Below are 13,971 nucleotides of genomic sequence, written 5' to 3'. Positions count from 1 at the left end.
ATGGAGTTGATGTGCACTATGAGATAATTTAGTACTGCTGAAAGGATCCAGTTAGAACAGTGATTGAGATGTTACATAAAAGCTGGCATACTGGACTTTCCGTGGTGAAATGAAGTAACATATTTACTAAGGACATATTGTTACCCAGTGTTGTCCGTGTAGGTTCAGGGCTTTTAGAAATTTTAGATGTAATTGTTCCAGGACTTGTGGTTCTTTCTGGTGGTGGAAAGGAAAAAAAAAAATATATTAAAATATTCTAGAGACAATAAAAAAAAAACAATCCTCCAAAGAGGAACTGAATGACCGTTTTAAAATCCTGTAATATTTAGTCAGTGTTTACAAAGTATGCAGTGAGTAAAAGTTTGGGGCAAGAATTTTAAAATTTAGTCATAATAGTATAGTTATAAAAAAATTGTAATAAGCAATGGAATAATCAAAGTCTGGTTTGTCGAGCATGATTCTGAGGGTACTCTTTGACAATGAAGAGTGTCACATCCAGGTTGCTAAACTACCTTTACCTCAAACTCTGTGCCATAATATATGTTGTTCCCCTCTCCTTTTCCTCTAAACCCTACACATATTCTGAGGCTTACATCCTCAACTCGTACTTTCTTTTTCTGAGCTTCCACACAGTATTACAGTTTCACAAGCAGGTTGTATAATCTTACATTGCTCTCATTGTTCATGATATAATCTTAAAAAAAAAAATACAAGCAATTGGAAAGCCAGAGTCATGTCCTCTGCATCTCAGCCATCGCCCTAGTGCAAAACTGAAAACATAGTAGTAGGCAACGAAAACAGGAACTGTCTGCCTAATAACACTTAAACTCAGATGCATGCCAGGAAAATAAATTACAGTATATATCACTGTGACAGTAGGACTTGTTTCTATGTTTATACCAAAATTTGCATGCAAGAACATCATTCACTAAAATTGATCTAACAAGAAACAGCAGCATATTGCTTAGAAATGTGGAGGTAAATACAAAAGAAACATGCTAAAGAATTGGAGAATGGGTCTCAAGGGTAGAATAGGGTAGGGCAATGGACTCCTCTTGTTCAATCTAAGCCTTGTAGTACTTAAAAAAAAAATCTTTACGTATTACTTTGATTAAAGAAGAGTATTTCCCAGAAAGAAAGAACATCATTCACATAATTTTCAATAAGATCTTATTGAAAATGTTTGATCCTTGTTATTTTGCATTAATTATTCATCTTCAGTCAATTCCAAATTTTACAGAGAATGTTTAATCTATAGAATCGTTTCTTTTTATAAGTAGATGGACATTATCTATTTGGAATTAAATATCCTGAAAGGTTAAAGAGACAGTTATTTACCAGGTTTAGTTCTTGGTGTTTTGGGCCTGAAGCGTCGTTTAGGTGTAGAAGGGACAGATGTAGTTTGCAGGGGAGCTGAAAGAAGATTTAATATAGCTTTGATAAATGGTATTTCCCAGGGGCCAATCAGGTTGTAACTGTAAACTTGTAAACTTCCTGAGGGCAAGAACTGCTTTTTATTTCTTTGTATCCCTAGAATGCCCAGCACTGTGTTTTATATACAGTAGGTGCTCAATAAGTGTTGATTGAGTCAAAAGAAATTAAATTCTATATGAGAATTGAAGGTACATCGTTCACTTAACTGTACTGGAAAGGGAGGACCCTTGTGGGATTTAAGAACACAAGGTACAGTTAAGAACTCAAAAGGTGATTTACTACTGAACAGCACGGGAGAAGCACAAATATTTGAGATTTAGAGAATGGAAGGTTCAGAACTTCTTTAATTCTATATCTCACTACTAACCTCACCAGGAGTTAACGAACTTCATTATTCCAATAATTTTCTATTATAGAATATATGTTGTTTTACTCTTTTATTCATCTTTCTTTATCATATCCAGGACTGCAGAGCCTACTTGGTGCTCTTTATACTTAGGCTACTTGGAGAAAAACAGTCTGACCAAGTGGTATCTAAATATGCTAATTGAAGGGAATGTATTTTAAAATAATTATTATCTATAATTTTGCTGTTATTTTCCAGTGGCAAATTTGAAAGAAGTATAGGGAATAACAAGAAGAAAGGGAATAATACTTCAAAATAACGTATGCAAAGACTGAATTTTTATGTCATACACCTGCAACTAATATAATGTTATATATTAATTTTACCTCAATTAAAAAAATACAGAGACACCAAGATTATGAAAATTCTTCGAGGATTATCACAAGGCTAAGTAGGACAGACAACCCAGTTCTTTGAAGAATTTCATGGTAGAGAATGAAGGGAAATGTTTACTACTGAAAATATTCTGAAAAGGCCAACACATGACTGATTCTTTTTGTCACTTTATCCATTCTTTCAAAGTACACAACTATACGAATGTCATTAGTTACCAGGTGTTGTAGGTTGCATTTCAGGACTGGTAAAGATTTCCAGTTTTTGAGGAACGAATGGTGTTTCACTCGGAGCTGAAAACACAAACACCCCATCCCACCAAATAATTCCAGTTAAAATGAGGTATTTTAAGAGTTTCAGCATGCTTTTAGATGGTGTTACAAAGCACATGCTACAAGGACATGATTAAGGATGAAAAATGCATGAATGTTGTCTTGAAAGCTGGTGGATGAAATGATAATTTAAAGTGGAGAAAAGGTCAGAATGAGATTGTTCAGTAGCTGACTCGAGGCAGACTCAATGCATGGAAGAGAGGTGATACAGGAGGCCACAAACACACGAGATGGGAGGATATGGATGATGAAGATGTCCATGCAGTTTTCAAAGCTTTTCATTCCTTTAAGGATGGAAAAAATATCATCTATTACGGTTTAAAAAGAAAAAAGAGAGAGAGAGCCCAAAATGGAACATAAGATGCCTGCATTACAGGAAAAAATATATATTATATTCAGAAACAGGAAAGAAATAAATGATTAGATGTGATGGAATTAAATGGTCATTTGGAAGAAAGGCATTTACATGGATTCTCTTTCGATGGAAAACAAAGCACAATTTTTCTGTTAAAAACATTACCCAGTGTTGCCCTTGGCTGTTCAAGAGTTCTAGAAGTTTTAGATGGGACAGAATCCAGAAATGGATCGCTTGTTGCTGTTGGAATAAATGTCAACATTTTTAAAAGCAATAGAAGGCCCCAGGAATAAAATACAAATTCCAGAGTAATAAATTATGCCTCAAATGGGGAAAAATATCAAGAACACTTGAGAGATTGCTGACCAACATTTTAAAACTAGTGATTCATTAGGAGTTGAAGATGACCTCATTTTTAAAAACATGCAAACTTCAAATGTTAAACCATGATAAAACAATGTTTCATATATTGAACTTTCAGCTGGTTTTTCTGGTTCCTTCCCTCTGTTTCTTAAACTGCTAGCTGAATCTACTCTTAGCATTCTATTTCATTTCTTAAAATTTTCTGCTACTATATAAAATTATTTGCCTTTATTTATCATGGCACCAATAGAGCTAAGATAAGGCTACACACACACACACAAATACCAGACATATGTCTCTGTGTGGCAGAGACCAGTATTATTTACTTTGAATCTCCTGCAGTACCTAGTTTAGTAAGTGCTCAATTAATACTTGCTAGAAGGAACTATTGGACTGAATTAAACTCACTGTAGATAGATCAGTAAGTGAATGCCAAACATTAGACCCAACTGAACTTCTATAGACAAATGAGTGACATGATTGCTCGAGAGACGGATTTCTCACCTTGGCACTATTGCCCTTTAGGGCTGGATGACTCTTTGGTGTGGGAGCTGTCCTGTGCATTGCAGGGTGTTTAGCAGCATCCCTGGCCTCTACCCACTAGATGTCAGTAATACCGTCCCCAGATACCAAAAGTATATCTAGCCATGGCCGTATGTTTCCTCAGGGGGAAGGGAGCAAAATCACCCCCGCTGGAGAACCACTACACCAGGGAAAACTAAGAATCTAAAGCTTTTTAGAATGACTCTGAACACAGGAGAGATAGGCCATTATTTTACTGTGCCTCAGTGGCAACCTAATCTATCTGCATCTCCTACATGTGGCAGAGTTTATTTACTGATGGATGGGAAGAAATAATCATTCAGTGGGAGAGGTGGGTAGAATTCATCTCCCTGACACAGATTGCCATGTCTCTCCTGTGGAGCTCTAGAGAGCGCACTTTTTCATTCGGCAAAAATGAAAGGGAGAACTAGGTGCAGTATTGTCAGAATACCTGGCATCCAAAAAAAAGAATTGAGAGGCTGGGTGTACCTGTGTGGGGCTCTGATATTTCAGGCTCATCTGATGTTGTAGGGCTTGAGAAAACATCATAAGTGGCTTTTAAAAGAAAAGGTAAAACATAAAAGAAGATGTTAATTTTAATTTTAAAAGATTTCATGACATATTTTCATGCTGGCTGAAAGAGGACATTTTCATGTAGGTGTTAGTGAGCTTTGGCTGTGGGCTACTGGTCATGTCAGCAACGTGTAAGCAATCACTAAAAGACTTGCCTCTAGTCCTTCTTGCCCTGAACTAAAGGCTTTTATGCAGTGAGCCCTGACACTGACCCCTCCGGTGATGTGAGCATAGTGCTACTTACAAGGAAGTAGTGCCAGCTGTAAATCAAATAGCTTCAAAGAGTACAAACATAAATGAAATCAGATGGCAATTTGAGATTTCCAAAGAAGGAAACAGCAGTCACACTGAGGTAATTTGCACAGAGACTACAGCTTAGTCTTTGTACTTAGTAAAAGTTACCATCATGATGTCTGGATAGTACTTTACAGTTTGCACAGCACTTTATAGTTTGCACAGCATTTTCTCATGTATCAACTTATTTAACTCTCTTAACATCCCTGAGAAATAGGTGAGGTAGACGTTAGCCCCATGTTATAGACAATGGGGTAGTAACTCCATTTTCTAGATGATAAAATTGAGATTCACTGGGGAGAGGACATTTGCTAGTGGTCACGCACTGGGACTGTCAAATTCGACATATTTCCCATTCCATTAGCAGGGCCAGGAATGGCAGAGTTAAGACCAGCACCTTCCTCTTGTCCCATCCTTCCTGCCATTTTACCTAGAGGCAGCTTTCTACATTCCTCCATGGAGCCAAAAGCCCATCTATAATCTAGGTGGGTTTAAAGATAAGTTTTATATTCTACATAAAGAAAAGTAGGGTGACCTTAACAATACAGCTTGATTTTAATGTAGGGATAATTTTCACATTCACTTAAGAGTTGAATTTGCAAGCAAAAACAGCATCAAAATTAGAAAGTTCCCATTTCCGTACAAAGAGCCGTCACCATGGTAATGAGAGGTATAGAGGAAGCATGAACTGTCAGGAGGCAGATGTCACTTTCCTTGCCCATTGAAAACGGCTGTACAGAAATAAACTATAAAGGCAGGAGCTCATGGGAAAATTTACACATTGGGGCTACTTGTAATTTAGTGACAATGTAATGATACTGAACCATTGCTAGTTGAAGCTGTAGGGAAGCTACGATCAGAGCATGCAGCAGTCTGATATGCAGAGAGGGTAATTATATTGCACTGCATACAAAAGAGGCAGGAAATATATTTCAGTTTGTGAAGGTGAATCTACTGCTTTGCAAAATTCTTCGAAAAAAAAGATTATGAGTTAAAATATGCAGATATCCCAAGAGTAAATTTATTACCTTGCAATGTAAAGTTTTCTTTAGTCTAGCTACAGTTTTAAAGGGTCAGATAAGAATGACTCATCTTCTAAAGGACAAAAATGTTGGCAGCTGCCGATCTTAGGTTCACTTGAAGCCAATTTCAAATCACGGATCCAGCAAAGTCAGCTCGCTCTAACTACTAGACAAATCAGGAAAACGTTACCAACTTGTATTTAAACCCCTTGTACTAGGTAAGAAATTGTGAATTAATAGCTGACTTATTTATATTTTATACTGTTGCTTTTGAAAAACACCATACTGTCTTTATGTTATCCTAACTCCCACATTTCCCTTCTATCTAGTGACACTGGACCACCTTTCTTATATTCTTGTACTCTATTCCAAGAGATGATATTTATTCACCCTCTTTCTACTTCTTTTCCATATTAACAAGGTCCTTCCATCCTGGAGGTTCCAAGCCAGGCCTCCATCTTCCCTCAAGTTATTCCCAGAAGATACTGTCCTGGAGAAAGAAGCCCTCCTTCCATCATCCTCTGGCAATTGTGACTCACGTCTGAAAGTTCCCAACTGTCAGGGACCTCTTACTTCCAAACATTTTCTCAAATATAATTAAGATTAAAATCACATGTTTGCCAGCATGTTTGGTCCCTGATATTTTTATTTCTGGAGTTTCTGATAGCTGAGTGCTAAAAACACACAAACACCACTCGCTAGAAGTTTTATGTTGTTTGGACAGCTCTGAGAAGCACACTACTACCTCATTTCATGGGTTAAACAAGAGTTTTTGACTCTGAAGTAATGGATGTCAGAGGATAGGACAGGGTGGAAACTGGAGTTCTCCAAAAATCGACCACTCTTGACTTCTTTACAAAACTCTTGATACAAACAGATGGAAAGATATACCATGTTCTTGGATTGGAAGAATCAATATTGTGAAAATGACTATACTATCCAAAGCAATCTACAGATTCAATGTAATCCCTATCAAACTACCAATGGCATTTTTCACAGAATTAGAACAAAAAAACTCACAATCTGTATGGAAACATAAAAGACCCCGAATAGCCAAAGCAGCCTTGACGGAAAAAAACAGAGCTGAAGGAATCAGGCTCCCAAACTTCAGACTATACTACAAAGCTATAGTAATCAAGACAGTATGGTACTGACACAAAAACAGAAATATAGACCAATGGAACAAGATAGAAAGCCCAGAGATAAACCCATGCACCTATGGTCAACTAATCTATGACAAAGGAGGCAAGGATATACAATGGAGAAAAGACAGTCTCTTCAATAAGTGGTGCTGGGAGAACTGGACAGCTACATGTAAAAGAATGAAATTAGAACACTCCTTAACACCATACACAAAAATAAACTCAAAATGGATTAGAGGCCTAAATGAAAGATTAGACACTATAAAACTCTTAGAGGAAAACATAGGAAGAACACTCTTTGACATAAATCACAGCAAGATCTTTTTTGATCCACCTCCTAGAGTAAGGGAAATAAAAACAAAAATAAACAAATGGGACCTAATGAAACTTCAAAGCTTTGCACAGCAAAGAGGACTACAAACAAGACAAAAAGACAGCCCTCAGAATGGGAGAAAATATTTGCAAATGAAGCAACTGACAAAGGATTAATCTCCAAAATATATAAACAGCTCATGCAGCTCAATGTTAAAAAAACAAATAACCCAATCCAAAAATGGGCAGAAGACATTTCTCCAAAGAGGACATACAGATGGCCAAGAAGCACATGAAAAGCTGCTCAATGTCACTAATTGCTAGAGAAATGCAAATCAAAACTACAATGAGGTATCACCTCACACCAGTTAGAATGGGCTTCATCAGAAAATCTACAAACAACAAATGCTGGAGAGGGTGTGGAGAAAAGGGAACCCTCTTGCACTGTTGGTGGGAATGTAAATTGATACAGCCACTATGGAGAACAGTATGGAGGTTCCTTAAAACACTAAAAACAGAATTACCATATGACCCAGCAATCCCACTACTGGGCTTATACCCAGAGAAAACCATAATTCAAAAAGACACATGCACCCCAATGTTCATTGCAGCTCTATTTACAATAGCAAGGACATGGAAGCAACCTAAATGCCCATCAACAGATGAATGGATAAAGAAGATGTGGTATATATATACAATGGAATATTACTCAGCCATAAAAAGGAATGAAATTGGGTCATTTGTAGAGACATGGATGGATCTAGAGACTGTCATACAGAGTGAAGTAAGTTGGAAAGAGAAAAACAAATATCGTATATTAACGCATATATGTGGAACCTAGAAAAATGGTACAGATGAACCAGTTTGCAGGGAAGAAATTGAGACACAGATGTAGAGGACAAATGTATGGACACCAAGGGGAGAAACTGGTGGGGGGAGGTGTGGTGGTGTGATGAATTGGGAGATTGGGATTGACATATATACACCAATATGTATAAAATGGATAACTAATAAGAACCTGTTGTATAAAAAAATAAATAAAATTTAAGAAAAACCCAAACAAACAAAAAAACAAAACCCCCCACAAAACTCTTGTAAATATACTTCTTTCTATACCAGAATGAAACATAGGAAATGCTTAGGTATCCCTGGTTTTTAAAGGGCTTCTCCAGCTATAAAATTAATAGCTAAGAGGGGTAAACCCTTCTATTTTTTAGACTCTACATGCCATCATGCATTATTGTTTAGAGGCAAACATCTTCTGTCACTCATACTTACTTTAGTGGGTGACATTCTCCAGCCATTTGTCATTAAGCACTCTTTCTAATCTTGCATTCACAGAATATAAATGTGACCAAAATTTGTAGAAGTCTAATGCTAGTAAAATAGGCAGTTCAATTCAAAGGCTATAAAAAGCAATTTTAGTTTCTTTCAAAAAACAGTAATGGCTTATAATCACGATAACTAAATTTTAGTTTTATATTTTTCAGAGAAAAAAATAATATGAAATAAGCCACATTACAATTTTCTCATTTGCTTATAACTTCCTAAAACTACATTGTTAAATTATGTTTTGTTGGCTGTACATTTTATGTTTACTTTTAAAAACCTGATTAGATGCAAGTTCCATAATAAAAATACTTTGATATTGCTCTGGAAACATATGATGGCACACAGACAAGGCCTTTACAATGATCAAGAATTCATCAATTTATCTTATTCAAATTCCATGAATATTAATTACTATGTGAAAGACTTTTTGGTTGGACTGTTTCTAAATTTATTATTTTTTTAATTGAAGTATAGTTGATTTAAAATGTGCTAGCTTCTGGTGTACAGCAAAGTAATTCATATATATATATATACACACACATATATATATATATGTATTTTTTCAGATTCTTTTCCCTTATAGTTTTTTTTTTAAACGTATTTATTGGAGTATAATTTCTTTACAATGGTGTGTTAGTTTCTGCTTTATAACAAATTGAATCAGCTATACATATATTCCCACATCTCCTCTCTCTTGCATCTCCCTCCCACCCTTCCTTATAGTTTATTACAAGATATTGAATATAGTTCCCTGTGCTATACAGTAGGACCTTGTTGTTTAACTCTTTTTTTTTTTTTTTTTGCTGTACGCAGGCCTCTCACTGTTGTGGCCTCTCCTGTTGCGGAGCACAGGCTCCGGACGCACAGGCTCAGTGGCCATGGCTCACAGGCCCAGCCACTCCACGGCATGTGGGATCTTCCCGGACAAGGGCACGAACCCGTGTCCCCTGCATCGGCAGGCGGACTCTCAACCACTGCGCCACCAGGGAAGCCCCTAACTCTTTTATATATAGTAGTTTGTATCTGCTAATCCCAAACTCCTAATTTATCCCTCCTCACTCCCTTTCCCCTTTGTTAACCATAAGTTTGTTTTCTATGTCTGTGAGTTCGTTTCTGTTTTGTAAATAAGTTCATTTGTATCATTTTTTAGAGTCCATATGTAAGTAGTATCATATGATACTTGTCTTTCCCTGTCTGACTTACTTCACTTAGTATGATAATCTCTAGGTTCATCTATGTCTCTACAAATGGCATTATTCCATCTTGTTTTTTTTTACGGTGAATAATATTCGACTGCATATGTATAAAGACTCCTTTTTAAACATCAATTCTTAGATGAAAGACCTCGTGACCTCATTAGGATAGAAACTGTGCCTGTCATGCTCTTTATGGACTTCAAGGTTTACCCCAGAGCCTTGTACATGGGAAGACTCAATGGAATTAACCAGCAAGATTTCCATTACAATGAACAAATAACAATGAGTTTGACAGTTGGGTAGTTTATGCTCTTAGTAAGGATAGATGAGAATAAATGAACAGATCCTTTAATTATTTTATAACACACATATATGTGCACACAAATCTCTCCCTCTACTACACAATGACCTGCCATATGCTTGCGTGGCCATACCCTGCCATGGAAATAGAATCCTAAACACACATATAAAGACACAAGGGAAAAATACAACAGGACCATCAATAAGTAGCTGGATGAGAAAAGCAGCTATAAACACCACACACAGAGTTCTCAGTACCATTTAAATAAGTACATAAAGCTCTCTTCATATCATGGAAAAATAAAATACCTTTCCGGTTGGCCTTGAAATTTGTGAATATATTGCCTGCAAGAAAATGCTCATGAAGCAAAACCAAAGGCTGCAGCTATAAATCTCTAAGAGGCCACTGTAAATCTGTAAACCATCTGCTATACTTAAATTCTATTTTCCTGATCTCAAAGCATCAACACCACCATTTACTCCTATTTTTTCTCCTCTCTAGGGTTTAATTCAGTCTGGTGGGCCAGATCTATGCTAATCAACACCTCATAGGAAGACAATAAGGTCCAAACGTAGAGTTCAACCTCTTTTCAACCACTGTGAGCAAACCACTTGTGGCCGAAACTTTCCAACCAGTATACCACTCCTCAGGCATGCTGATCACTTCAGCTTTCAAGGCTTTCAATAATTTATAGAGCTTAAGGGCATATAGCAATTTACTAAAGTTCTACAAAGTACTGAAAGAATGAAACACTGAAAATAATTAGTAATGAACTCCTAAAGGGAGCTCCCAATGTGGATTCTAATGAAAAGACTGAGGCAGACCATCCTCAGTTCTGTCAAGGGAAGTCTCTAAAGATAATTGTTTATTGCTCAAGGGGAAATAATTATGCCAGAAGGAACTGTCATCTTAGTAATAAGTTACTGTACAATTAGAGGGAAAAGTCAGTTTGTCTGGGCATGCTAGGGGAAGAACAGGCTGGAGAGTTTTCTAAGGATGCAAATAAGCACACTGGATCATCTTGGGTTATATGAAGAAACCATTTTTTTTTATTTGATTAAGGTTCAAATCCCTCCTGGTACTAAATGATGGTCTTTTAAGGGGATGACCAAGTAAATTAAGGATGCTTAACACTGATAGCATTAGGAAGCCAGAAACAGAACATTGATTTCTATCCTTCTTCTCCAACCATGTTCTACTGGCTACCTTCCAGTAGAACATAAGACCAATTCTATTGCATCATCAGAAAGATGGACTTTTCTGAATGACTGTTATAAGCACTTAAGTATTTCTAAAATATGGCCAACTTTCTTTTAATTTAGAATTTATAAATAAATTTACATTCTGCCATATAGGTAAAGAGCATATTTTTATAATTTCCTTTCTGTCCTTTAAGAAAAGGTGGATTTGCTAAGGAAAGCAAAATCAGTCAATCCCACTTGAACATACTTTAGAGAAGGTTTAAACAAAGTACAATTCCAAATAATGAGATCACAAAATGCAGCCCTAATGAAGGATTGGGGCCAATAGACTAAAAGTAGGGAAGAATATGTTTGATGACTGCGCTTCTCAGATTTCCTAGGACACTCCAAATTCCAAATACCCTGTCCCACTCTTGCCATCAACTACTGAAATGATTTCAATATTCGACATGCAAGTTAGAATTTCCACATAACTTTTTATTGACAAAAGTAATACAGAAATCTTTTTAAGAGCATGCATTCTGATTATTTGATACAGAGTATGAAGTAAATGTGGAAAACAAATCCAGTAAACGTTGAAGGAAAATGAGTTTTACAAAAGGTACCGATAAACCACATTTAATGGTTGATAAAGAAACAAGCAGCCCCTGGCATCCAGGTGCTGGTCAGGCACTCGCAGCTAGGCTGCTGTGTTCACCTACGGAACATCGACAATTGAAAAGAACATCAACATCAGACAAGTTCACTTGGTGACAAAGATGGACCAAGACAAAAACAAGACCATTCTGTAACTGTGTGGGACACAAACGCATGAACACAAAAATGACTGTCCTCATATTCTGGCCAATATCTTTACCAGTCACAGCTTTAGTCTCACTCCTCTTTTCTTGCCTTCTAGTTAAGAATTCTTAAGATATTCTGTCACAAATTATTCCTATTTTCAGACAGCATCTAATTCAGAGCAAAGCTTCGCTTCCTTAAACACTCCCCAGGATCACCTAACACAAGACTAAATCCCATAACATCCTCTTACTAACAGATCCACAGTTCCTCATGGTCTGCATTCTCCATTGTTACAAAAAGTAAATAAACCTAACTTTGTTCAAATACAGGTGTGTTCCTGGTGGTCTTTGGCTGAAGGTAATTGACATAGTAAATATAGATGCATTGCATGCCAACAGAGAAAACAAAATATGTTCATTTCGCTTTAATAATGTCATTAATACCAGCTGAAATATATCATTTCTTCAAAAGATGTAACAACTAAAAACGAGACAAATGATTTTATGGACTGGCATTCAAGTACTATCTCTGCCTCTCTCTCTCCTTAATTCTCAAATAATTGCATTAGGAAGCCATGTGAGTAGCTGGAAAATACAATAATCATATATGTTGAAACTAAATAGGAAATAGAAACTTAGTGCCTGTGTAAATTCACACAAAATCAATTGAGAACCAAAGGCTGAAATGAATAAAAGGGTTGTGTGAATATACCAACTCCTTAAATCACAAGTAACACATTTGATAAATTTTAATTTGAAATTTAACACGTTAGGAAGATGCCACAGAACATTTATACAAGAGGTAGATGGGAGTGTTAAAAATATTAGCAGAAACAAGAAATACTTAATCGCCTACTTTAAGAAACCAATTTTACATTGATTTCAGGCCTCCTGTCCTATAACTGACCACATTCGATGCTTCGTATCTGTACCATGTGAAGTATTACAGACCACAGTGATAAGGCAGTGCTTCTTAAACTTTAATGCTCATACAAATCACCTGGAGATCTTGTTAAAGAGCAGATCCTGATTCAACAGATTTGAAGTAGAGCCCAGGATTCTGCCTTTCTAACAAGCTCCCTGGTGATGCCAATGCTCTCTCTCCAAACATCATACCAAGTAGCCCAGTCATAACAATTCAATGTTGTAAGGGCAGGCTACGAAGTTTCTGTGGCTTATGCATATGCCTGCAATCATACCTACTGAACTGTTACAGCCCATGACAGGCCCACACACTTCATCTAGAGACGGCTGGCAGTCGACAGTGTTTGGAAGTTCTCTGGCAGCCTAAGGTGGCCCTAGCAGGAGGGAAGCAGCTGAATAATGAAACTGCTTCCTGCAGCATTAGCAACTATTCATACTCCACCGGGCAAAACCGGAATATTCCTTTTCTGTAATTAAGGCAAAAGGAACCTATCTTTTACTGGGATTTCCAGTCTCATCTATCTTTGTCTCTTTGTAACTCTACAACATTCACCTGCAAACATATTTTCCCTACCCCCCAAAGCTTGCTTCAATTCAGGCTTATATATAATTCATATCCTAGGCATTGAAATTTCATAAGTGGTTTCCTGGAGGTTTTGGTCAGTTTGCTCTTAAATAATCATAAACACCAAAAATCTAGAGGCTGCTCAAGAGAAACCAGGAAGACCTTATATGCCCTGTGTTTACAGCCCAGAAGTTGAGAGATAAAAGGGACCTAAGTGTTCTACTAACTCAGTGGGCCCCAACAGTCTTTGGTTTGGAAGATGTGATACTTGTAAAGGACGTGGGGGTCAGGCCAGCTGGGCCACAGTGCAGCAGATAAACCATCACACACGCCCACAGACTAGCATTGTTCCACAGTCTGCAGTGCAGCTGTGCCTCTGTGTTAACAGAACTAGAGGCTCAGTATGAAAGTCCACCCAGAGCCTGGATTTTAGACTCAGGTGACCTGAATTCTGAAGGTGTTCTTGCACCCACATTGAGTAATGGCACTAGAATTTCAGGGTCAGTGACATGGGGAATCAAGGCTTAGAAAGACCTAATTTAAGGCTTCTCTGTATTGGC

At 37.1% G+C, this 13,971-nt stretch overlaps 1 protein-coding gene across 1 annotated transcript in view; it reads right to left on the bottom strand.

The window, feature by feature from the left end:
* The window catches only part of ABI3BP (ABI family member 3 binding protein), a 216,487-nt gene that overhangs the window by 107,277 nt on the left and 95,239 nt on the right, over positions 1–13,971 (bottom strand). Inside the window, exons 15-19 of the mRNA XM_065875880.1 lie at positions 4,256–4,321; positions 3,026–3,100; positions 2,392–2,466; positions 1,339–1,413; positions 145–216 (exon numbers count right to left, since the gene is read on the bottom strand). Coding sequence (XP_065731952.1) covers positions 145–216; positions 1,339–1,413; positions 2,392–2,466; positions 3,026–3,100; positions 4,256–4,321 — 363 coding nt within the window. The remainder of the gene's footprint in view (positions 1–144; positions 217–1,338; positions 1,414–2,391; positions 2,467–3,025; positions 3,101–4,255; positions 4,322–13,971) is intronic.

Source organism: Phocoena phocoena, chromosome 4 (assembly GCF_963924675.1).
Source record: "Phocoena phocoena chromosome 4, mPhoPho1.1, whole genome shotgun sequence".
In the NCBI taxonomy this organism is placed as follows: Eukaryota; Metazoa; Chordata; class Mammalia; order Artiodactyla; family Phocoenidae; genus Phocoena; species Phocoena phocoena.
The sequence above is the reverse complement of the archived record's forward strand: the minus strand, read 5'-3'. Positions and strand labels throughout refer to the sequence as shown.